The sequence below is a fragment of the Pezoporus occidentalis genome, unplaced genomic scaffold, assembly GCF_034315485.1.
Source record: "Pezoporus occidentalis ecotype Australia unplaced genomic scaffold, CSIRO_AGI_Poc_V1 ctg19, whole genome shotgun sequence".
Lineage (NCBI taxonomy): Eukaryota > Metazoa > Chordata > Aves > Psittaciformes > Psittacidae > Pezoporus > Pezoporus occidentalis.
The window spans coordinates 8,105,197-8,128,874 of NW_026913748.1; the positions used below are offsets into that span (position 1 = coordinate 8,105,197).

A 23,678-nucleotide genomic window follows, 5' to 3' on the forward strand; every position below is an offset into this window, starting at 1 on the left:
TGCTCCATCAGACACCGTGATGGGGATCTCTTTCCATTCATTACCTAACAACAATCTCCATTATAGTTGCAATGTGTACTGATACTCCTGCTATTTTTATAGGGGGAAAAAAAAGTTACTGTCCTCTTTGGGACATTCAGAATATTGATTAGAATATCTGTTTCCACCCAAAGCAGCTTTACAGAAAACAGGCTGAAGTTATTATTCTAGTAAATAAGGACTCTTGGGTTTTTTTTTTCTTTATGTGTAGTCAAAGTTTTTGCTGCTTAGCAAAGATACTATGATTAGTAAGTCAGCTTATGCACTTAATAAGAGACCTATCAGAAAACCATGAAAAATAGTATAGTCATCAGCAGAGTCAGTTGCCAAGTCATGATTTATTTTGTGTGTGTTATGTTTGCTTTCTTTAAATCATAATTGAACTTGACAGGGGTTTATTTGAGTAGCAATTTCTACTACATGTTAAAGACTGGTAGTGTTCTGAATCCACTGCTGAGAGTGATTGTCAGCGAAGTCCAGGTTACTGATGCTGGCAGGATACAGCTGAATCCAAACTGATGGGTTCTGCTTTAGGAAGAGCTTTAAGATATTTTTCATTATGTTGTTACCAGTTTACAGTTGTCTGGTGTAGCTTACCCTGTAGCACAGGGCTATAACGTATCCTGGGGGCATTTGTTACAACACATTTGTTACAAGCACTTTCTGTCACTTTTAGAAGTCTTGTGGAAAACTTCAAGTTAAACCCCTTAGGCTGAGGACAGTGATGGAGTTTGGTAGCTCCTTTTAGGCCTGCAAATGCCACCTTGACAGAATTAAGTTGCTCTTCCCCTCAAGACTGCCTCACATGCTGTGTGGACCATCCTTGTTGTGTTCTAGCCAAGAAGGGAACTCTCCGGTTCTCCTTGTCCTTGTAACTTGTGCTAACTCTTCCCTCAAGTGGCAGTGGTTGGGATCGGGAGTGGCAGGGTGCTGCTGTGGAGGACTTACTCTTGCTTTTCTAGAGATACCTGATGTAGTTATGTCAGTATGCTGGATGAGGAAAAGCACTCCAAGTTTGCAGGTCTCCCATCCCAAATCTGAAGAAGAGGAGCTCTTAATTTTCCTGATTTGGAGCGGTAGACTGGCCATTTACAATAAACAACGCAGATAAAAAAAATTTCACATATATTTGTTATTTAGTGTTTAATCTAAAGTCCAGAGCTTATGTAAGGCCTCAGGTTATTAAATATCCTTCCACATGTCCCATCATGTTCTGAATTAATCTCTCTGTGGGAGCTTTGCTTCTGGGTCACATCTGTAGATGAATTGAGAGAATTGGCCTAAATGTCATTAAGTGTTTATTGCAGCTGCTTTAAAAGATAAAAAAACCTCATACAACAAAAAAACCCATACAAACCTCAACTGAATCAGCATGAAATCTTAGCTTTATCCTCTTGACTTTCTCAACTCTTAATTCAGCTCAAGAAATATTAATCCTGTATCCCAAATAATGCCTGTTATTGTCTGGCTTTTTAATTAAAACTTCATGACCTTTTAATGAGAAAGTAGTGAAATTACCCGTCGACAGGCAGTGTGAGCTCTCCCCCAGGTTTCCCAACCTTGGGCAACCTGTCTGTCCAAGCTAGGAGTCGTGTCCCCGAGGCACTGACATGGAAGTTAAATTGTCTGTAAAGACAGAAAAGAATCAGCCAGGCTTTGTAAGGCTCTGATTTACAGGGAGTCAGTGACTGATAACTTTCGAGGTCAGTGCAATCTGTGTGGAAAAAGCAAACAATACATTGCTGGAGCCTCTTAGGCCCTCTCTTCTGCAGGATGGGTGTACAGTTCTGCTACACGTATTAGTAAAGCATCTGAAATGTTCAGGGCTGTCCACGTTCCCTGTATTACCATCCCTTTGTTTCCTCACCCTCTCCAAGGCACCTTATCCCGGGCGTTACCCGCAGCATATACGCACATCTTCCCTGTGTTTTGTGAGAAGTGTATCTCCAGTGAAGGCGCTCCAGCAAAGCATGTGGCCTTTCAAAAATGCCGTGATACATGTGAAAAACTGTCGTAACCAATGCCATATCCTTGTTTGTCAGCGTTGCCTTCCCGTCCATTTGTTAACCTGCTGAGAATCTCCTATGACATCATACTGAACTAAGATACTTTGCTGTGCCTGGGCAGCTACTGGCCACGTAGTAGGTGTGGTGGTACTTTATCTGTATTACTTATTCCTCTTTATTATGGTCAAATCGTCTCTGGGTTCCCTGCAAATAACAACTTTGTTTTTCCTTATGAGAGGAAAGGGAAAAGTTGGGAGTGGTGGGTCAGGAACGGAGCAGAAGAAGAGGCTGGAGAAATACATAAGAGCATCAGAATGGCTTAAATTTCACTACAGCCTCTATACCCCACTATCCCCATGGAGTATAGGCGGCCCCCTCCACCCTGCCCTGGCTGCTGAGTCACTGCTCAGAGGCACTTGGCTATCAGTGCTGTACAGTGTATGCTTTCAGGGGAATGCAGGCTGTCAGAATGTGGCCCCTAGTTGGTGTTTAGTTCATATTGAAAAGAAGTTTACAACAGTTGCCAGAGGCCCACAGCAGCATACTGTGGCATTGGAATATCTTTTACACGCTTCATATTGAACCAGTCATGGCAGCATGGGGGAGTCTATTAGTAGCTGATATTACAGTGAGAATATTTCCTACTTAATCACCATCCAGAGAAAACCCTGATGACCAAAGGAGTGTATGTACAATCTCAGGGTGTCTGGACTGGCTGCCTCTCCATCCTCAGCACATGATGGTAGAAGCACACCACAGTGCCTGCTTCCTGCTGTGCTGCTCTCAAGCATCTGCTGGAGCAGGACAGGTCAGTGCTGAGTGGAGCCCTGTCCTCACGTGCTGCACAGCAGCCCCAGCCTGTGCTGCCCAGCATTTGGTCTCTCTGTATCAGGTAACCTTTGCCTTTAATTAGTGTCTTGGCTCTTCTCTTCCACTGCCTTACTTTGCAATGCTGGTTGCTTCCTCCTAGGTCATAGAGCTCTGTTTTGTTTTAATGGCATTCCAAAAGAAATATAGCTAAATATAGTTCTTTTAGTGGAACATGACTTTTATAGCTGGAGTCTTGAATTGTCTGTCAGTGCTCCCAGAGCAGAACTTGCTTTGAGTTTGCTGGGGGGTGTGGTGTCTGAGCATTGCCACAAATGTAATGCTTTATTAATTTTGATTTCATTCTGGATCAAGACTTTGTGGTGATCTTTTAAGTAGTTAGTGAGCGCTTGATAGCTTTTAACCCTTCCCCTGAGGAACTCTGCGCATCATTTCTCTTGAGAGTTTCTGAACATGTTACTGAACTGGATGATGTTTCCCATAGCCAAGCAATTTAAAGGAACTGGTGAAGACAAGTTCCTTTTATGATCTTTAAGATCCCTTACAACCCAAACCATTCTGTGATTCTATGATTCCTTTGCTCATGCACAAATACTTTCCAAAACTCTGTGGACTGAAATGAGATTTACATCCCACCCCTGCTAAAATAACATGATGAAATCCTTATGTTCCCAGTGCTATCCTGTACTACAGCTTCCACTGTTGTGGGAAAGTCCACAAATGGGTCCATCAAGTTTTGCAAAATGGTGTGGCGAGATGTTTGGGGAGAGTGGATAGAGAAACCTCGGTCCCATACTCAGCTCAGACTCTGCTGATGCCTTTTCACACAGTTTATTGGTACAGTGATAATTTCCACTGTGAAATATTGCAGTGTCACTGCCTAAGTTGCACAGCTCTCCCAAGTGTCAGGTTGGTACTTCTGCCGGGGTCCCCTTCTGCTTCAGTTGCTCTCGCTGCAGCTACTGCCATGAGAGCAGTGCCTGGGCTATGTCTCCTGTGCCTGCCAACTCCTTCTGAGGTGGTTTGGGTTTTTTTTTTGCGTGTCTGGAGATCCTTTCTCCTCCTTGGGAAGTGAAGAGTTGCAGTGTGTCTGTGCAGAGTACACCCGTGTACGAGGGGAGTCCTCTTCAGCTTCCCTCAGAGAAAAGTGCATTGCTGCCTTATGGCTACTCCAAATTAGAAACTTGTAGGCCTTGAACTCCTTGCATATTAGGGACTAAGTGATATTTGGGAGTGACCAAAGCTGAAATGCATTGTCCTTCTGCTCTCTAAGCAGGGCACTGGTATCAGTCTAGCTCTTTAGGCGTCAGTGCCGTACTGGCCCTGCTTCACCCTTTGTCTGCATTCTCACACTGGGGGCATCTCAGTGGGCCAGGCTGGACACTGATCATGGTCAGCACAGTAAGGAATGTGTGTGTTTAACTTGGATGAGTTCCTGACACACGTCACTGACTGGATCCAGTTGTTGTGTAACAACCAAGGAGGTGTCTTGAAATGGGAAACCACTGGAAGGAGACTGCTCATTGCTGGTTTTAAGTTGCCAAAGTCAGGATGACAGTCCTGGACAATGAACTCCCGTAAGAATAGCTAAATTTGTAGTAAAATACTAGAATTAATGTAGATTCCAGCTTGTTACTACAAACTAGAAATACAGGCTTCGGGTAGCACTGGAAATGTGATATAATTAACGTAAGAGAAATGCTGTTAGATGCAAATGAACAGGCAGTACAGAGCACCTGCATAAATTGGAGAAGGGAGTAGTATTCAGTTGGGCTTGTGTACTTGTGTTTGCTTTCTTTGTTCTGTTTCAGTTTGGTTTCAGACTTTCGTATCCTGCTCTCTGGTTAATAATGCCCACATGGTATGTTTTGGTGATGTACTCAGGGATGCGGTCATGTCAGGGGAGGAGGAGCTCCCAGCAAGGCTCTTACAAGTGGTCCCATTCGCTGGCAATGCCAGCTGGGTTTCATAATCTCTTCTAACATGTAGGTCAGACAGCCGCCGCTGCTGAGAAGCCCTCTCATCTTTCCTTCAGCCCCACTGAGTTTCCAGGTATCCTGTTCCTTCCCAGACAGGGGAAGCAGTGTTGAAGCCATTGCTCATATGCTGTGTCCTCCTTTTTGTTCACAGGGGACGGTCTTTACTTTGGAATCCGAAGAGGAAGAGTACCCTGGGCTCATCGCGGAGGACAGCAATGACATCTACATCCTGACCAGTGACAACTCAGGACAGGTGAGCCCCCCAGAGTCCCCCACGGTGACCACCTCGTGGCAGTCGGAGAGCCTGCCTGTGTCCCTGTCAGCGAGCCAGAGCTGGCACACAGAGAGCCTGCCGGTCTCCCTGGGACCCGAGTCCTGGCAGCAAGTGGCCATGGATCCTGAAGAAGTCAAAAGCCTGGACAGCAACGGCGGGGGTGAAGAGAGGAGTGAGAACAACTCTTCCAACTCAGATATTGTTCACGTGGAGAAGGAAGAGATTCCGGAGGGGATTGAGGAGGCAGTGGTGGCAGCTGGTGCTGCACAGACAGTGCAGGCAGTGTTTCCAGAACCCCCTGCTCCTTCACAGGAGGTAAAACCTCCAGCTGAAATTGCTGCTGCTGAAAAAGCACATCCCTCCACACTGCTGAGTGCAAAACAGGAGGAAAAGGGAAAAGCGGCTGAAGAGCTTGTTGAACCCGAAACCCCCTTACTAAGTAAACCTGTCCCAAAGTTAACCCCATCAGAAGAAAAGGCTGCACCAGAACCTGAGAAAATACTGCTTCCAGGGGAAAAAAAAGTAGGGAAAGAGGGCCAATTGGAAGAAATGGAAGAGAAACCCTCCGCTGCAGAGGAGAAGCCTATCCTGCTGCCGGAAGGGAAATCTATACTGCTGTATGGTGGGGCTGCTGCGGTGGCCATACTAGCTGTAGCAGTCGGAGTAGCGCTGGCACTTAGGAAAAAGTAAGGGGGCTCTCATGAGGAAGAGGAGGAGGAGGGGGAAGAGAGAAGAGAGCACGATCCCATTTTTGTAGTTGTTACCTAAAGGTTGAGCTGCCTGCTGTTTAACTGGACGTTTGAGTAACTTACTGGTGATGGGGTGAGGTCGTTCAGTAAGCCTCCAGCTATGGACAATCAAGTTTTTAGTAGATTTGGGGCGGGGACTGGTTTTCCGTGATTAAAGTACAGGGGTATTTTTAAAAAACAATAAATTCTGCAAATTTAAGAACTGCAGGTGCTGAAGAAAGGGGCGCTCGTACTCTAGGAACTGGAACAGAGAATCCCCAGGGGAAGGGGAGAGCCAGCTGCTGCCAACCCCTGGAGTTTGTGGCTTCTCAGACTGACCGCTATTGCAGCTGTGCTGTCTTGTCGTGCCCCTGAGCCCCCCCTCCCAAACAAACATTAGCCAACCTGAGTCCTGTAGCGAGAGGCTGGTCTCCCTTTTGTCTTGGCTTCCTCTCAGGTACAGCACTGCTCCTCGTAACGTCGCAGGTTCCTGCTAAGCCCCAGTGGGACAGTGCTTATTCTTACCTCTTTGCTCACAGCGGTTTTGGCCACTCACATTTACTGGAGCCCCATCCTGTGAAGATGCTGCCTCTTGATAGCTATATTATCTCTGAGCATCTGGGTGTTCCTGGGGGAGAGGTGCAGGACGCGCTTTGGCTGCCCAGGAGGGACGCTGCTCTTTGCTGGTTTGAGAATCCATTAGCTCCATGGGTTACCAGGGGTGCAGAATTCATGCTGGACACAGTGCCATTCTGCTCAGAATTGTGACACCGGGGTATGTTCAGCCAAGATACAACAAAACTATGTGGAAGCGAGGCCTCTGCAATTCAAAGGTTAAAGGCTCTGCTGTCCTGTACCATGCTGCAGCCTGTACTGCCTTTCCCAGGTTAAGCACAGTGTATTTAGTCCTGACTTGGTCTTGGCTGTGACAGAATCCTAGGTACATGAGGCAATGGATTCTGGTAACTCAACAAAACAGCATTAAACATCTCTTCTGTCTGCCTGTTCCTGAGCTGACCTGAGTTGTGTTCAGTGTGATTTTCTTTGCTACGCTGAACCTGTGATTAACTGAACTTACAGGTTCTCAAATGATGAGGAAGTTACTTTGGCAAAAAGCAGGCACCACACTTCCAGTATGCATGGAGGGAAATGAGTACTGCCATACACATTAGGTACGTCGGGTGCACCTGTAAGCGTTCCTCTCTGCGTGTCTGTCCCTGTCCCTGTCCGTGCTGCAGCTCTGTGTGCCAGACCTTGGGCTCTCCTGGCCAAAGCCGCAGCACAGCTCTGAGGGCTTGTGCTGGCACTGGCCCTTCAGCCAGGTTGAGGTAGGAGAGGGGACTCAGGCTTACAGGAAGCTGACTCTTCATGAGCACAAAGACAAGGTACTTCATTCTGCATAACCTTCTCTAGAGTACGTCTCCTACTGAGCCTGTTTCTTAAGTGAGCTGAGAATGGAGGGATTTTAGCACATTCTGTATTTTAGGATATTGTTGCTATATTTTCCTATCTCCCCCTGTATCCCGGGATGCTGGGAAGTCAGAACCTGGCAGATTCTGTGGAGATTTTGGTGTTTAAGCTTTGATGAGAGTGGATATTTTTTGAAAACTCACTGGATTTTGGAAAGTGTGTGTGAAGTTGAATATTAAGAGGAGGGTTTGTTGTGTGTGTACTGCTGCTGCAGACTGAACTCAGGAGCTCTGGGGTTCTGAATGCCACTATTGACCACTGATTGCTCTTTATCCACATACAAATGATATCAGGTCAGCCTTAATGGAAAAAGAAACCCTTTATCATGTTGCAAAGCAGAGTTGACTCCTTTTTGCCATTTCCTGGTACCCTGCTGGTATTCCCATTGCTGTACTGCATGCCCAGAATGGGTCTCTGGGATCTCCTTACGCCACTGATTCTGGTGTCTGCCATCCCAGCCCCTCATGGGGCCTTCCAGGGAGAGGTGTCTTTATGTTCCTTCTGTCATGTAGAGGCACAGTGTTTACAGGTTTGCTCCATTTCACATGTCCAAACAGTGCATATCTACAGCTGACACAGCCTGTGAGGGCACCTGCTTGTTCCTGTGTGGCAAGGGCTGCTTTATTACCCCTGCATCAGGGTAGGCTGGCCCTCTCCTGATGCTTTGCTCATGGTGTTGGGAGAAGGGCTGTTCTTGACCCGACCTACTCAGCCTCCCCTTACAGAAGATGCTGCACCTGCCCTTGGGACATCCCCCATGTGTAGCCATGTAGTAGGTTACACAGAAGTACCCATGCATGTGCTGAAGCAGAGATGGATTTTGTGGCCACACCAGACAACTTGTATACAGACTGAGGGGGAGCAGGGATGGTGGTGTTTTAGCCCTTCTCTCTGCATGGTTTTCAGTAGTAGCGTGGGAGATGGCGACAGGATTGAGGAGGATAAATCCACACCAGGTAGTGAAGACATCCCTAGTTTGTTGGCATAGGGTGTCCAGCAGGGCATTAAATGAAAAGTACATTCTTCTACACACAGGAGCAGAAGGTGGCAGCAGCAGTAAGGAAAATAAATCTCTTTGTTCTGTTACATGTTTTCTTGGTGGTGCAAAAGCCTGCCACTAGAATTAGTGGAGCATCAGCTGCACTGTGCATTCTGGTTACTTGGTCCTTTCTTTACATTCTTCTTGTTTTAGGGTCTTGTAGATTTGACAAGTCGGCAAGAATTTGTACCCTCTTCTTCCTCCCTTCCACAGACCACAGAGTTACACATGATAAAGTTTCTGTCTCTTTCCTCTGGGAGCACTCCATTGACAAAAAGAGCTGAGTTACGGACCTGAATTCTACTGAATTGGATCCCTGCGGTCAGAGCTGGGACAGGCCCTGTGGAAGTCACAAAAGCTGAGTTGACAAGTGTTCTTACAGACATGAGTGCCAGGCTGCTTGCTCTGTTACAGGTGTGGATTAGATAAAGGAAGGGTTTTTCTTCTTTCCCCCCATCTTCAAGTATACTGAAGTAATCCTAAACTGCAGGGTCTAATTACCCCAAGCTGTGTGAAACAACTTCTCTTCAGTGGCTCCCTTGCAGCTGAAGAGGAAAGGCAGTAGCTCTACACTTACACTTATGAAAGGGCATATAGAATTACTCTCACTTGTGTTGCTTATCCCCTTCCCAAAAGTGCCTCAATATCTGTCCTTGAGTGGCCTGTACCTTAACAAAATACCTACCTTAGACCCATTCTTTCTTCACTTTGTCCCTGTCTGCAGTACACCCTAAAGCTGAGATGCTAAAATAGTGGAGGACTGGATCTATGAAAAAAGTGGTAAATACTTAAGGAACTGCAGTGCTAAACAAGGAGCTGCCAAAGAAAAGGCTTTCAAGAGATGGTGCCACTTAAATTCAGTTGTGCTTAACTCTAAGCTATGCTCATTTGGGTGCTGCTGCTGGAAACTGAGGAAAGGCTGCCCTCAGCAAGTGTCCCTGAACAGCAAGATGGGAGCAAAGGCTGAAGCCCAAAATCTCGTTGCGCAACAGCCCAAGCTGCAGGCACAAAGCCACTGTCCAGAGAGTCCAGGGTGGACTCCTGCCATCTAAATTCCCTGAACAGCAGCAGTTCTGTGCTGCAGGGCTGTAGTTGGCACAGCAGTGCCAACCTGCTCAGCTACAGCAAAACAGGAACACTGCTGGGCACACAGAGTGGCAGCTTGGAAACATCACGTTTCGGTTCACTTTGGGCAGGGTGGACAGCAAGTAGGAGTTCTCAGGGTGGCAATTTGGTTGCTGAAAAATGCTGATGGTAACTTATTTCTAAAACACTAACTCTGGCCCAATGGACTAGGCCAGAGCCAAGACAGAACCATGTCTGCCTCAGCCTTCTGTCCATTCTGCTGGGAGTCACCAGCTCCTAGCACTGCGCCAGCAATGCAGCAGTCTGTGCACCTGGGCTGGACACCAGTTTAAAGTCTGGTTGGAGATGAAGTGCCTCTTGTTGTGGTGGTTGCAGTTGGCTGTTTCTTTCCTAACCTGCCTTCTGGAGAGCAAGTTACTACTACTACAAGACTCCAGCCTTGCTGCTTGTGAGGGTTTGAGTTCTCATCATGGCTGGGCTCAAGGGCTGATGAAAGCTGTCACTGCAAGTGCTCCTTCACAGGGCAAGTTCTGCTGCCAGAATCCTAGGTCTTTCCTTCCTAGGACTGCAGTAAGGTTAATGCTTTATTTTACACTAAGCAATGCTTTCTAATGGCCACCAATGTAAAATTTCAGTAGTACCGGACAAACTGAGGTTCTTAGGTTTGTTCTTTTTTCAGTTTAAGGCTTGTAGTAAACCAGAGAAGCTGGAGTTATAACCCTCCCCAACATTTAATTTCAGCTCCAGCAGTACAGCAGCACTAGCACAGCCCTAGTGAGGAGATCTTGCTATTCTGGCACAAAACCTAGAAGTGCAGCATCTGGCAGCATCATCTCTCACTCACTGACCAGAGCAAGCTCATGCTACAGAGCTACTTGATTCTGCTGCTGTGAGGTGCATGGAGGGGTGACCACAGCACAGCTGCTGTGCCAGGTCTTCAGCGTGTCTCATGTCAGGCATGAAACATGCCGCAGGCCAAGTCACCTGCATGTGTCTACTCCACACCAGGAGCAGACACATACAACAGTAGTAGTGTCTACTCCAGTAGGCTGCACAACAGGATAAAGCGGTTCCCAGTGAAATATGGAGAGGTGACACATTATCTCCTCTGCCTAGTGAAGGCAGCAGCTGTGCATGACTTTAATTTGGCTTAGTCTGCTTAATTTGAGCACTGGGAAAGCTGTGAGAACAGTATTGCTTTGACTCCATGTACATACCTGTGCTTCAAAGTGCAAGCTCTCTGTTGCCATTAAAAAGAAGGGGATGGTGGTGGTGGTAGAAGATTTAAGCCACCACTCCTTGTCTCTTGGGCCCATATAGGGCAGAGGCTGCAGGGCTGGCTCTGGGTAGCAGCACTCAGTGTGTGTGTGACTGCTGAAGTGACTTCCCCTGACTGGTGTGCTCAGCTGGGGTACAGGAACAGCAGGGTGAGCCCAGGGGAACCTCCTTAAGTTAAATCACTATCACTTTTTTCCTACTTGGAGCTGACCCTCTCTGGGCCTGGCTTCCTCCAAGAAAGAGGCCTATGGTTACACTGTAGAAGTGAGGGAGCTACAGTTAGGTTCCAGTGGAAGCTGCTTCTGATCTCCCTGCAGTATCTGCAGGGCAGGGAAGGAGCACTATTGGTTTGGACAGAACAAGCTGCAGAGGATGCATCATACTGCTATACATTTAGGGAGCCTGTCCCCATTTTTAACTTACAGTACAAGCTTTTATTTGAGTGTAAAGCTAAAACCCACTCAGACCAAAACTATGCCACTTGCTTTGTTAAGTAGCAAAGACTAATGGGACTGACTCTGAAGCATGCATGTTAGGGGCTATCTATCTTCTACTAGGCTTCTGGCTGTAAGCATGGTCATGGATTTGCAGGGATGTCAGATTCTATTCTGGAGAGGCCTGCTTGGGGGGAAGAGACCCTGACTGATCCTCAAGTCACCCATTATCCAAGGAACTGGTCATATTGCTCCTCTTTATATGCAAGTACAGCCCTCTTGGGAAAACTGGCTAAAGCTTCTTGTGCCATTTGGTTAATAAAAGTGTTTCCACCTTTAATAGTTCTTTCCAGCTTCATTGCTCTACATTCAGTTTAAGTGAAGGGGTACGTGCATTTTTTCCCCTCTGCTAATGGGACACTGCTGTAAGACCATGGCCCCCGGTTGCACTTTAATAAATGGTACAGTTTTCAAAAACCATGTGTAAACTACTTCTGTGCTTTTCTTCCCCCTTCCCTGCTCCAGTGCAGGCACCAAAAGGAAGAAAAATGGTGGTTTTACTTACACAAGGCCAGAAGCAGAGTTCCACCATAAGCAGCAGTAAATGAGAGAAATGCCGTTGAGTGCTTGCACAAAAGACTAGCACCGCCGAAAATAAGTCCAGGTGGAAACTGAAATGAAGAGCTGTACTGCCATGAGAACTGACAATTTTATTTAACTTAAAACCCCTACAAAATATTTACAACATTACAAAATTTGAGGCAGCTGGATCACAGGTGAAGCCTTTGCCACCACGTGTGTGATGACAGGTACGTATCGAACAACCTGAGTCAAAGTTTGTTGAACCTGAGATGTGACTGCAGTACACTCACAAGAGATGCCACTGATTCTTCCTGACCCAAGGCTGATACCTTCTTTCTGTTTATAGCAGGATCTGCTAAAGCTAAACACCTTTCCTCAAGCATATCCAGATTGCATTCCCCAGCGGAATTTGCCCTGTACCTACCCCTGCCCTTTAGTTTCTCATTTGATTTTCAAGCAAGCATAGGTTTAAGGTGATTGATACAGAAGTATCTTTACTTCAGCCTTCCCTTGCCCAACACCTCCTTTAGGGTTGTTCCCTCTTGCTGCCAGCTCCCCACTGAGCCAGACTGGTTTTTCCACCCCCTCTGTGGCCTGTACTGATCAATCACCCGTTTTATAGCCTGAGGCCTTCCTGGGAACAGTTAACACTCATGGCTCAGCTGCAGCACCAGGAGCAGGGCTGGGAAGAGAACAACTAAGGAAAATGCCACAGCTCGTTAGAAAACAAACTACTGAGAGGGCAGGCTCTATGCCCACAGCAGTTCCTCTAGAGGCACAAGCCAGGGTCTGCATGAAGTCTGCTACTGCTAAGAAATAAAAGAAAACACCCTATTTTAAGATGAGAGAGGGCAAACACTACTCCTTATAGGCACGGCAGAGCTGGCGCTACCATCAGTGCTGTGCTACTCTACAAAAGCCTACCTACTGAAGCTCTGCCTTTCCTTTCACAGCTGTATCTTATGTAAGAGCAGAAAGTGATTGGCATACATGAAGAGAAGTAAAAAGTCTTCAGGAATGCACATTCTCCACATGGAGGACTGGAGAGCTCACTCACGCATCTAGAGGAAGACAGAACAGAATCAGTGTTAACAGCAGAGTAGCTGGAGAGCCATCCTGTGCCCAGCCACCCACCTGAGGAGCCAGGCAGCTCCTGCAAGTCCCCAGCACCACCAACTGTGCTCACCTCTGCCACCTGCTGTGCTGCCATCACACCTCAGACCTCCTTCCTGTGCAATGGGGCCATCAGTCCCAGGGGAACAGTCCCTGGTGACCACCTCTGTTCCCCTCCTGATGCAACTACATTGGAGTGGTGGACAGCCAGCAGCCCTTTGCCTGCCCTCCCTGCCCAGAGCTCCAAGTAAGGCAGCATGAGGGCCAGAATGACACTAGTGACTGGTTTCTGTGATAACTCAGCACCCTGGAGCTAAGCTGAGGACAGTGCTCAGTGACACCTCACGTGACATTGTACTTGGCAAAGACCTGTAGCAGGCAGCTCCCTGGTCTCATGACACAGGGTGAGCTGGGCCCCTCTGCAGATTGCTGCCAACACTATAGCAAGGCTGCAGTGCAGGAGTGTCCCACAGACCTGCAGCACTCCACACCTGGGTCACCACTGCTCCCCAGGGTGGCAGGATCACAGCCCTGATTACATTCAAGTACCGTATAGTCTTAGTATGTCTTCATGCACATGCCCTCTCCCTTCCCCTGCTAGGTTAGTTACTGAACCTGGCACCAAATGTCCTAGCCTCCATCCTGGCTGCACTGCTGGCTGTTCAGCCTTCCACTTATGCTGTGGCTCCAACAGAGAACCCAGAAGGGAGCTGCCACTTGCCACTGTTCCTTTGTTGGTGCTCTTTCTCAGGGGCAATTCTCTTCCCCATTCACTTGTGTCAAGCTCTAGGGAGGCCAAAAGTAGAGACCTCAGGCCCAAGACATTTGGGAAATGCAGCCACCATGTTTGTGGTCAAGCTTTCCCTCCCTGCAGGCATGATTAACCTGAGTCTGAAAGGCATAGCTCCCTGAAGAGACTGCAGGGAGGAGAGGAGCAATCACATCTCTTTTCTCTGCCCCTCTGTTCATCAGCTGCTGTGAGTGGAGCAAACAGAAGCTGTGACATGACCCCCTCAAACATTCCCCCTTCAGCACACAGGGACTGCCATTCCCAGCACTCACCATTCTAGCAATGTAGTTGTGAAACTGCTGGCTGATGTAGTTCACTGTGGTGTTGAAGACACGATGCAGAAGGGAGGGCATTGTATTGGCAATTTTTTTAGTTAAGACCATTGCTAGCACCAACATGGCTTTCTCCTGCTCCATGTCTGAGGGGATAGCTCGTGCAAGTCCTTCCACTGCCTCCGACATGTGCCGGGTTATCTCCTGCATGGAAGGAAGGGAGAAAAGGATCTCAGTGAGCCTGCCAGCACTGTGCTGGTAACTAATGTGTTTGTTCCGGCACCCCACAGGATGCTGCTCCCCTTCCTCCCAGCCACCTGCCTGTCACACATCCTGGACTGCAGTAAGGATGACCATCTCTGACCCAACACAAAAAGAAACAGACACAACACACATACCACTGGAAAACTTGGATAGCACCTTACACACTCTGGGTGCAGCAGCCCTCCTCCTCCCCAGGGTTTGTACCTGGTCTGCCAAGATCTGTGGCACAGGAATCCTGGGGCTCCTGGGAAAGGGTAACCAACCTTCAACAGTGAAGATTAGCGGTACAAGCTAAAATGGGGATTGGCAAGAAGGCAATGCAAGTTTCACAGAAAAGCCTTCACACAGGGAGGAGCTAGAGAAGGTGTCCAAGCATGCAACCAACACTGCCTTGCTCAAGATCAGTTTCCCACAGGGACAGTATGCTTATGCACACAGCTAACTACACTACTCATGTGGAAAAGCAAGGTCCACCTTGTCAGAAGTTCAGTTTGTCTCAGCCTTATCAAAGACTGAAAGGTTAGACAGCATATTTGAGGGCCTGAAACTTAGCTGGGTGGAGAACAAGACAGCAGGAGTGGGGAATGGTCAGACTGTGCTGTAATTAGTCTGTGCAGGTGATAAACCCTAGTAGAAAACACTCATAGTGCACACACACAAAAATCCCAAACCAAAACCACACACAGAAGATTGTTTTAAGTCATTAAAACCTGCCTTTTCAGCAAGAAGGTGGACCCTCAATTCAAACACAGCATTAACTTGTAGAGCATAGGAAACCTCATGACAGGCAGAGAAAGGCATACAAGCAAGAAAGCCACAGTTACCTTGAAGATGCCAAATAGCTCTGCAGAAACAAATTGTGACTCTTGATCCAGTTGTGGACCCAATCTTTAAAAATAATAGAGGGATGTCTAACACAAGGTACCTCAAGCAACTTCCCTTGCAGAGCAGTGAGCCACATAAGATGCTGGGCCAGGGACCATATCACATCTATTAGTGGAAAAGCAACTGCATCACAGAGTGGAGCTGCCATCTAGAGAGGCCTCCTTAGCAAGTCACCCTCCCAGGCCAAAGCCCACTGCTGCTCCCAACACTGACAGCCCCTGAGCTAAACAGTTACGGCACCAGAAGAGGGTCTCAGTATTTGCTGTCCTTCCAGTGTTCCCAGAGAAGTACAAATCAAGCTTCTGGCACTGAACCTGCCCAAATTCTACTCAAATAATGAGCAGCAAACATGAGGGACTCAGCACCAAAGTCACAAACCTTTAAGGACAAATACTGAAGCCTTAATGAGATGGTTGATTTTCAAAAGATAAGCCATTGGGCCAACAAAAATGAGGACAAAATAACTCTGAAAGTCACCATCTATTTCACCATCTGCAGAAAGGAAATGAGCCCAAAGAACCTGATTTGTGGGGTCAAAGCTGCCACAGGATGCAGCATCATCCCTAGCAAAGCTTCAAAGAGAAGCGTTTGGGCTGAATTTTAAGATGTCAATAACGGCACCAGCAAACTAGCAAAGACTGAAGCAACAAGCTTGCAAATTCTTTATGTCACAGCAGGAAGGATGCACATCTAAAAGTGGAACTGCTAGCCAGGCTGCTTTTCACTCACCTCTAGAGAGAGATTCTCATTCAGAAAGTGCTGCACTAGCTCATTTACTACTCTTGCTTTGATTTCTTTATCAAACTTGTCTCCAGCCTCAGCGAGCTGAGCAGCAATGAGCCGGACAACTTCATCATGTACCCGAGGGTCAAACACTGCCAACACATACAGCAGGATTTAGTTCACAGGCTGCAGTCAGACAAGGTTCAGTGCAAGTCAACTTTTTGCCCATCTCCACTGCAACCTCCTTCCCAACCCCCCCATCATAGTGCATTCACAACAGTTATACTCCCTATAACTCCCTTGTGTGCACTTAGTTACCAGAGACAGTGTGCAAACAGGTTTTTATCTGTAGTTTAGGTGGAGTGCAGCCTCACCCTGCCCCGAGAACACCACAGGAGAGGTCAGAACATCTCCAACCACAGTCTGCACAGGACAGGTACAGCCACCAACCTGCCCAGAGAGGGGAAAACACCACATGCTTTTTTCCAAGCAACTACTGTCTCTTTAAGCACCACCTCATAAAACAGTTTGGGTTGCAAGTGACCTTTAAAAGTCATCAAGTCCAACCTCACCCTGCAGTAAGCAGGGATATATCTCTTCAACTAGATTTGAGTGCTCAAAGCCCCATCCGACCTGACCTTGAATGTTTCCCATCACCTCTCTGGGCAACTTGTGTCCGTGTTTCATCACCCTCACCATAAAAAAATTTCTTCCTTATATCTAATCTGAATCTATCCTCCTTTAGTTAAAAGCCATTACTCCTTGTCTCATTTCCTTTAGGCAGAGCTCCCCATTGTCAACTGGGGCACAACACCTATGCAGATTTGTATGAGGGAGGGCTATTCATTCTAGCACTTCTCCATCACCCTGCTTAAGGCTGAGGTCAATGTGCCAGCTGACATATCGTGGGTAGGGAGCAAAAATCATCCTGCAGATCACTAGTGAAGCAGGAACGGTACCAGAAACAATATGAGCATCAGTTTGTACCACACTGGTAGAGCAGAAAGGGATTCACCCACTACCAGACAAAAGTTGTTCCAAAATCCTAGCCCTAATACTGATATTGTCCAAGGAGCAGCGTGAGGCCTAACTGCTTAATATCATGCTCCTTGAGGACAGCTATCACTAGTACCAGCTTTGTGGCACTGTCTGATGTGCTACAGCCAAACCCCAGGGTGATGCATGCTCTAGAAATGCATGTGGATATTAAGTGCTAAGCACTAGCTGTCTTATCTAAAGTGTTAAACTCTCAACCAATACCACCACCAGCTGCTACACTGTGAAGTTCCTCTATGAGGAAAACATCACTCCTCCAAAACCGACCAGCAGCAAAGATGGGAAAATAGTAAAGGCCACCACCACCTTCAGAGATCATGTAGGATGGAGGAGAGAGCTCTCACCTCGCTCACCGTTCTGCATTTGCCCACTCTGATTGCCATCAGTCTGAAGTTCTGCATCATCATAGGAGTAGTCACATTGCCATTGAAACAACTCGTTTTGCAGGAAATGCAGTTGCTCCCTGAACTTACAGTCAGGGGATACCTCCAGGAAGGTGTACAGCAGTGCATGCTCCATCTGGACAGATCCATTGATCTTAAACAGAAGGAAAAAAAAGTAAAAAATAAAAATCACTGTTATGCCCATGCCTAGGAAAAGTCCTGCTCAAAACGTCTACACATGCTCCATTTTCCAGCCCTGAACACATTTCTCTGGCATCCTTTGTGCATCCTGAGCAGCATTAGCCAGGGAGCCTACAGGACATCAGCAAATGCATATGAGCTCCTGAACGTGCACCCACAGAGAACTGCCTGATGGTGAATGATGGATAGCTCTGCTCTTACAAACCAGTGCTGGAAAAGTCAACTCACCTCCTCCTCAGATCTGCAGCTGTGGCAAAGACACCCTGATCAGAGCTCCTCTTTTGAAGCAGATGTGTACTCAGCACTAGCCACCCACTTCTCCCTGTTCAGACATCTGCATTTGGAATGTTTTCACCCCTGCCTTTGGTAATTGGACACTCTACTTCCTGTGCATAACGAAGCCAGCAGCTCCCCATTTAAATGTAATCAGAGCACAGCAGTAACAGGGTGGAAAACAGAGATAACAGATAGCATAAGGCTGAAAAAAAACCCTAAGGTTCACATTTCTTCTCCCTCTTCAAAGGGATCTCAACTAGTTCCACAGTAAAACCGTTCACTTCCCTTTAGAGAGCCAAGCAGCTGCTCACAAGAGTAGTGATGGTGAGATGGCAGATCACTGGGGTCTGGTATCATCTACCCTGGCACATCCCCTCCCCAGTACAGGCACATGCTGCCCCTGCAGCCACACACCTCACTGCCTTCAAGCACAGCAGCAGAGAGTGCCCAAATTAGTTAGCTTGAGGAGGTCCTTGAGGCAGACTGATGTGAGCAAGAGGTCTCACTGGAACACAGGGGCTCACAGTCAACTGAAGCCTCTGTACACAACCAGGCAACTGTCTAATAATTTTAAACATCTAAGAGCAGGATATTGTGTAAGCACGGGGAAAAAAGTGAGAGGAGAAAAAGAATCCTTGCTCTGGTATGCATACTAAGAAAATGCTTAGGCTTAAATATAACTAGGGAGGAGAATCAGGGGTAAAGTAAAATGGTTTGTCTTGCCAGCTGCAGAGGGTGATAAATACGCAGTCAGGATGAGCTTGATAATTGAAAAGGAGTTTTGGGTACCTTTTGGGGAACAGAACCTTGCAAGGCCACCTCTAGCTACATAATCATATGAATATCATCCAGGACCTATATTGCCTAGGCAACAGCAGCAAAACTGGGACAAACACATAAAAAGTAATTGAAGATGGGCTGTTTAGTCGAGAGGAGACTGGGCAGAGAAAAGGAGGAGCAAAGACAACAAAAAGTCCAGAAATAGAAGCAAGTGGAAAATAAGGCATATGATCAAATATCAACAGAAGGCACATCTTCCATGATCTGAGCATGGATGTTTACATACAGTAGTGAAGCTCATATGGTGACCCAAGCTCACCAGGGCACCAGTGGCAATCCCCCTGAACAAGCCACTGGACTAGTCACCAGGTTCGTGTTCAAAAGGCTTGTAGGAGAGCAGAGCAAGGAGCATTACAGTTGTATCCTAACACTAGGTGGGGTAGGGAGCATGACAAACATTTCAATAGCAGTTCAATGTAATTAAGATTTAAGTGTGATAAAGAGTAACTTCATAATTGTTTAATACAGCACAAAAATGCAATAAATTGATCAGTGGTGTGTCTATTAATTTATTAGTTTTAGTAGTTTAGCTCTTTATCATAAAGATTGCAGTCTCTTAAATAACTACATTTCCAGCCTACAGTTTAAAGGAGGAGCATCACACTGCTCCCAAGGACGCAGCTTACTAAGTGGTTCCATCCACTTGTCTGTATTCAGAGCAGTGTCAGGGCTCCTGCAGGAACTCTGAATATAAGGACATGAGCCATCACTTCTGGACTTACACCCTTTGAGGTATCCTGGAACAGGTGCACAAGAAAACCATTGACCCGAGTCACATTTGAATCTAACCTGTTCCATGATGGATTCAGAGACAGTGCAGCTCTTTTCACCCTCTGCTTCAGACTAGAAGTCCCTGCCCTGCAAAACAGAAAGAAAAGGGTGAAATTACCCATAACCCCACATCTTGCAGCAGTGCTCATGGGTCTGGCCATATCTCATGGAAAATGACCTTTCTAGTGGTGCATATCCATATTTCTGGAGAGCTGCCCATCGCACACTGGCAACCATAAAAAAAGGCTGAGGAAAACACAAATGTTCCAGCAAGAAGGGCCCTATTCACATCAATGATGGGCATGAAACTTCTTCCTGCCACAGCCACATGCGAGACAGTGGTGCAACACAACCTACAAATGGGGCTTTAAGGACAAGAGGTGGTGCTGGGAAAGGGAGGGACAATCCTTCATAGTGCCAGAATGGACAGCAGTGTTATCACAGAGGAGTTCCTGAGTACCTACTGAGAGCAGCTGAGTCTCAGCGCACAGCGGTATATTCTACAGTGAAACACGCAGCTGACATTGCCACACATCTGCAGCACTTCAAGTGTACTTACTTCCCTCACCCCCATGTGGGGATACATGCATGTACTCAGGCTTATTTCAGTATTTTCTCCAACAAATACCTAGGGACAGGGAAGGCTGGACCAAGTGCCATCAATGGCTTCTAGTTACATGAACACAACTCTGCTGAGCCTCCAGAGAGGCCTGCTAGGAAGGAGCAAGAAAACAGGACTGAGGTCACAAGCTCTTCTGCCCCTATGGTGCATGCTTAGAGCTGATAACCCTTGGCCTGCCTTGTGGCTGGGCACTACCAAAGGGAAGAGGCATGCAGAGAGGGAAGGGACATGGTGCAGAGGGTGGCCTCCCTCACCCACAAAGAAAGGGGAGCTGGTAGGAGCACAGTGCTCCCTCCTCATCCAGCCAAGCACAGCTGATGGCTGGGTCAGACCAGCAGCCTGAGTAGTCACACCTCTGTTACAAGGACTCTCAGGACAAGAAAGGCACTAGCAAGAACAGCACAGCAAGGGCCAGTAACATAAGGCTACCTAGCAAATGCCACGGCAGGGAGGATATCAATCCTGTTTATGAACCTTGCATTTGCTGCCTTAGATGCAGCAGTCCCACAACTGCACACAGAAGTCTCTTGTACAAGTTGGCTTCAACTCTTGCTGAGCAGTACTCTAGCTGAAAGCAGGCAGCACCTATCCACCAGGCCTTCTTCACCAAGGGCAATAACCTGGCTGCTATGCAGCTATTGTGACCATATAACTTCTGACCAAAACCAGGGTGAAAGCACCAAGGAGTCCAAACAGACAGGCTGCTATGAGAGACCTGGACTAGTGATGAATGATCCTATTTCATTGTACCAACCCCTCACAAATGTGTTAAATAACTAAATGTGCTGGTGGAAAAAAGGGAGAAAGTGAAAGCACAAATAAATTCAAACTCTGAAGGAAACCACAGTAATAATTTCATGAGACCATGAATTTCTCAACTTTTCAAAGGCTCTTATAAGTCCAACACACAATCTCAAGTATGTCTAAATATACAATAGCCCACAGGCAGCCTCTTAGCCACAAGTTCCTTTTACATTTAGTTGTAAGATCATACTAATAGCTGCCTAGAACACAGCCTTAGGCTTGGCCTTTGCTGCTTTGTGTTTCTCTGTTCAAGTCCCTGTTGCTGCTACTCACCTCTGCCCTAAAGGGTGTGCTGGCTGGGGAAGAGTGGAGTCCTCCCTGTCCTCTCCTCCAGACTTGACAGTGCTCTGAAACAGGTCAAGGTGCCTCTTCTCCCAGGCCTGGCTTTGCTGGAGGAGACACAGGTGTTAATTGAGGTTGGAGAACTTCAGACAGAATCCCTGAGATTAAGAGTGAAGTGGGGATTTTAGCAGTACTCCTGTTTGGCTTTGTGCAAACTCCTCAGGAGTCACCACATCAGCAACATTCCTGTAAACCAGGCAAAGCCTCCACTTGCACATATTTTGGTTTTATATGTAACATTTTCAGAGTAATTCAGCCCAAAACCAAGGTGTGCATGCTACACCTAGTAAACAATGGATAACCTCTGATACTAATTCCTCCTGAGTTAAACACCAGTTCCTGAACCATCATGGCTTAGCCCACAGGAAGCATGAAGTAGCACTGGGCCTCTGCTGATCATATCTGTTTGTCTTGAAACCCATTCCACACCCAGCTCGAGTCTACACCAAAAGACCAAAAGCTTCACGTGGGACTACACCAGCACTCCACAGGTGGTCACGTTAACCCATGCTGGCTAATTCTGGCTGGGAACAGCCAGCTGACTTTGCAACATGAGTACAGGCTGAACACATCTCCTCAAGAAACTGCTCCATCCTCTGTTCACACCATACTATGTACACAGAGGGTCAAATGTTCTCCCACAGTCCTGGCAGAGGTGTAATGCACCAAAAGCCACTACAGCTGCAGGTCACACACAAGTGGTCAGATGTGCTGGTGAAACTGACGTAGCACTAAAGAGATTTCTCACTCACAAAACGCTCTACAGCACAGCCTCTTGCACCCAAACCTGGCCAAACTGTGCTAGAGACCAGTGAAATCTTACAGCTAAAGGAGGGAATAGAAACCAAAGTCAAGACACTCCCTTAGGGAGTCTGTCACCTGCCACATCTTTCCAAGGAATGCTCAGAACGTTTAAACATGGCTTTAAACCCCACATCCTCCACATTTTTGTCAGTATTTCACACTGCTAAGAAACTAATTTGGTTCAGTCCAAACACTCACGAAAGAGGCAACCAGAAAGAAACACGCTATTGTCTTTTTCCCCACTCTCTGCTTTAAAAGCAGCAGTACAGAGCACTCCAGTATGGGAAGCAAGGGAGGTACACTTCTCCTTCCCAGAGCAGAAAATATAAGTCAAAAGGACCCAGATCTGTTCTAGGCATGCCCATAGTTAGCCCTACAGAGGCAGGACACAGCAGATGGAGCCTATCTCTGCCTGTGCATGTTCCTCACACTAGTTCCTGGAAATGGGCAGGAAAGGTGCCTGTTGGTACCTCTACAGACTGAAGTGTTTTGAAAGCACTTCTGCTTTTCAAAGAGAGGCAGAGGCTCATATGCTGATTTTGGCAGAAACATCCTCCCTGGGTGCCCTGCAAAGGTAAAACACCTCAACAGGAGCCTCAATGCAGACAGAAAGGGGCTGTGTAGCCCCTGCCCTGCCAGGGTGCCTGCTGCACTGTTAATGGGTGTGCAAGGGGAAGAAGCCTACATTACATGCAGTACTTCCCTTGCTCTCAGGGGATCACCTCAGCTCTATGTAATGTCAGACACTCCTGGGGCAAGGCCACAGAAATAGGTATTAATTTAAATCAGTTGCAAGTTTGGCCTCTCGAGCATATTAGCAGAGATAAGACAAAAAAAAGAACAATGAAAAATCCACCACACTCCAAAGTAACTTACGTGGCAAAAAGTTATGACAGGGAGGCTTGATGATGATAATGAACTGAATTCCCTAAATCAAAGCAGCACCACTCATGCAATGGAAGTCCCTGACAGGTTCCAACCCTCAGGCAATAAAGTTCTGCTTGGGTGGTCAGAAACATACCAGAGAACAGGAAAAAGGATTTCTCTCACACCACAAAATGGCTCCCTACTACAATGCAGGTATAGTTTTAGGTCATTACTTTCCATCAAAGCAAAGGCTTGGGTAGTCACAACATTCCTTCTGAAAAGCAAAATTCCTTAATGGAATGTCAAAAAACCTGGCCCCCTACAAAGCAAACCCCAAAGAGTCAAATGTCATCATCATGCTGAAGTCATCCCAAGTGACTTTAGAAACCTGGTAGCTTTAGATCAGATTAAGACCTTTTCTGGGGGATGGAAAAGGTCTTTTCATATTGGGTGAAAAGAATCTTTAGCTGGAGAATGAAAAAAAACATGAGATAAAGGTTACTTTACACCATTTGCATTCAGATTCAGAGTGAAACCAGAGCATTTGCCATGGCTGCTTTAGGGCCTTAGAAAGTCTTAGAATAAATATAATGGAGTATGAATTTTTCTGTTTAAATTGAAATACTAATTTTAATTCATTATTCCTTTTCACACTTTCAATTCACTCATTATACAGCAAGTTTCATGTGATAGCAGCTGCTTCTGAGAAACCACAAGATGCCTTAAAGTGTTAAACAGATAAGGCTACAACCAGCTTTTTGGATCAGTTCTTTCCATTTCCTTAGGGAAAAAAAAAAAACAGATGGCATTTTAAACACAAGTTTAGGACCCTTAAATAGCACTAAAGAGTCATCATGGGGCATGTCCATTCCAACTCAACACTGTGCTGGGATATGGGACTGTGGAAAGGCATACGTGAAGT

General features: G+C 46.8%; 2 protein-coding genes across 3 annotated transcripts in view; one reads left to right on the plus strand and one right to left on the minus strand.

Annotated features, from left to right (window-relative positions):
- Positions 1-6,866, plus strand: part of BCL2L13 (BCL2 like 13) — a 39,629-nt gene extending 32,763 nt beyond the window's left edge. The window contains exon 7 of the mRNA XM_062616606.1: positions 5,004-6,866. Within this exon, the coding sequence (XP_062472590.1) occupies positions 5,004-5,816 (813 nt within the window). The 3' untranslated portion in view covers positions 5,817-6,866. The remainder of the gene's footprint in view (positions 1-5,003) is intronic.
- A 4,972-nt stretch (positions 6,867-11,838) lies between these two features.
- BID (BH3 interacting domain death agonist) lies at positions 11,839-21,150 on the minus strand. Of its 2 annotated transcripts, XM_062616607.1 has the most exons (6): positions 21,017-21,150; positions 19,336-19,404; positions 17,191-17,383; positions 15,797-15,942; positions 13,919-14,122; positions 11,839-12,804 (listed from the first exon to the last, which is right to left on the minus strand). In XM_062616607.1, the coding sequence occupies exons 2-6, from the start codon at positions 19,342-19,344 to the stop codon at positions 12,793-12,795; spliced, it is 564 nt and encodes a 187-aa protein (XP_062472591.1). In that variant the 5' UTR covers positions 19,345-19,404; positions 21,017-21,150; the 3' UTR covers positions 11,839-12,792. The 2 variants fall into 2 exon arrangements, with proteins under 2 accessions (XP_062472591.1, XP_062472592.1); XM_062616608.1 differs by lacking the exons at positions 19,336-19,404; positions 21,017-21,150 and adding an exon at positions 17,659-17,789.
- Between the last annotated feature and the right edge of the window lie 2,528 nt (positions 21,151-23,678).

Excerpts from the sequence above, each read along its gene's own strand:
- BID (XM_062616607.1), bottom strand. Across the intron at positions 15,943-17,190 it reads AATGCAGAACGGTGAGCGAG|TGTTTGACCCTCGGGTACAT; the intron begins GTGAGAGCTCTC and ends ATGTGTTGGCAG. Across the intron at positions 14,123-15,796 it reads ATGAGAATCTCTCTCTAGAG|GAGATAACCCGGCACATGTC; the intron begins GTGAGTGAAAAG and ends CCTTCCATGCAG.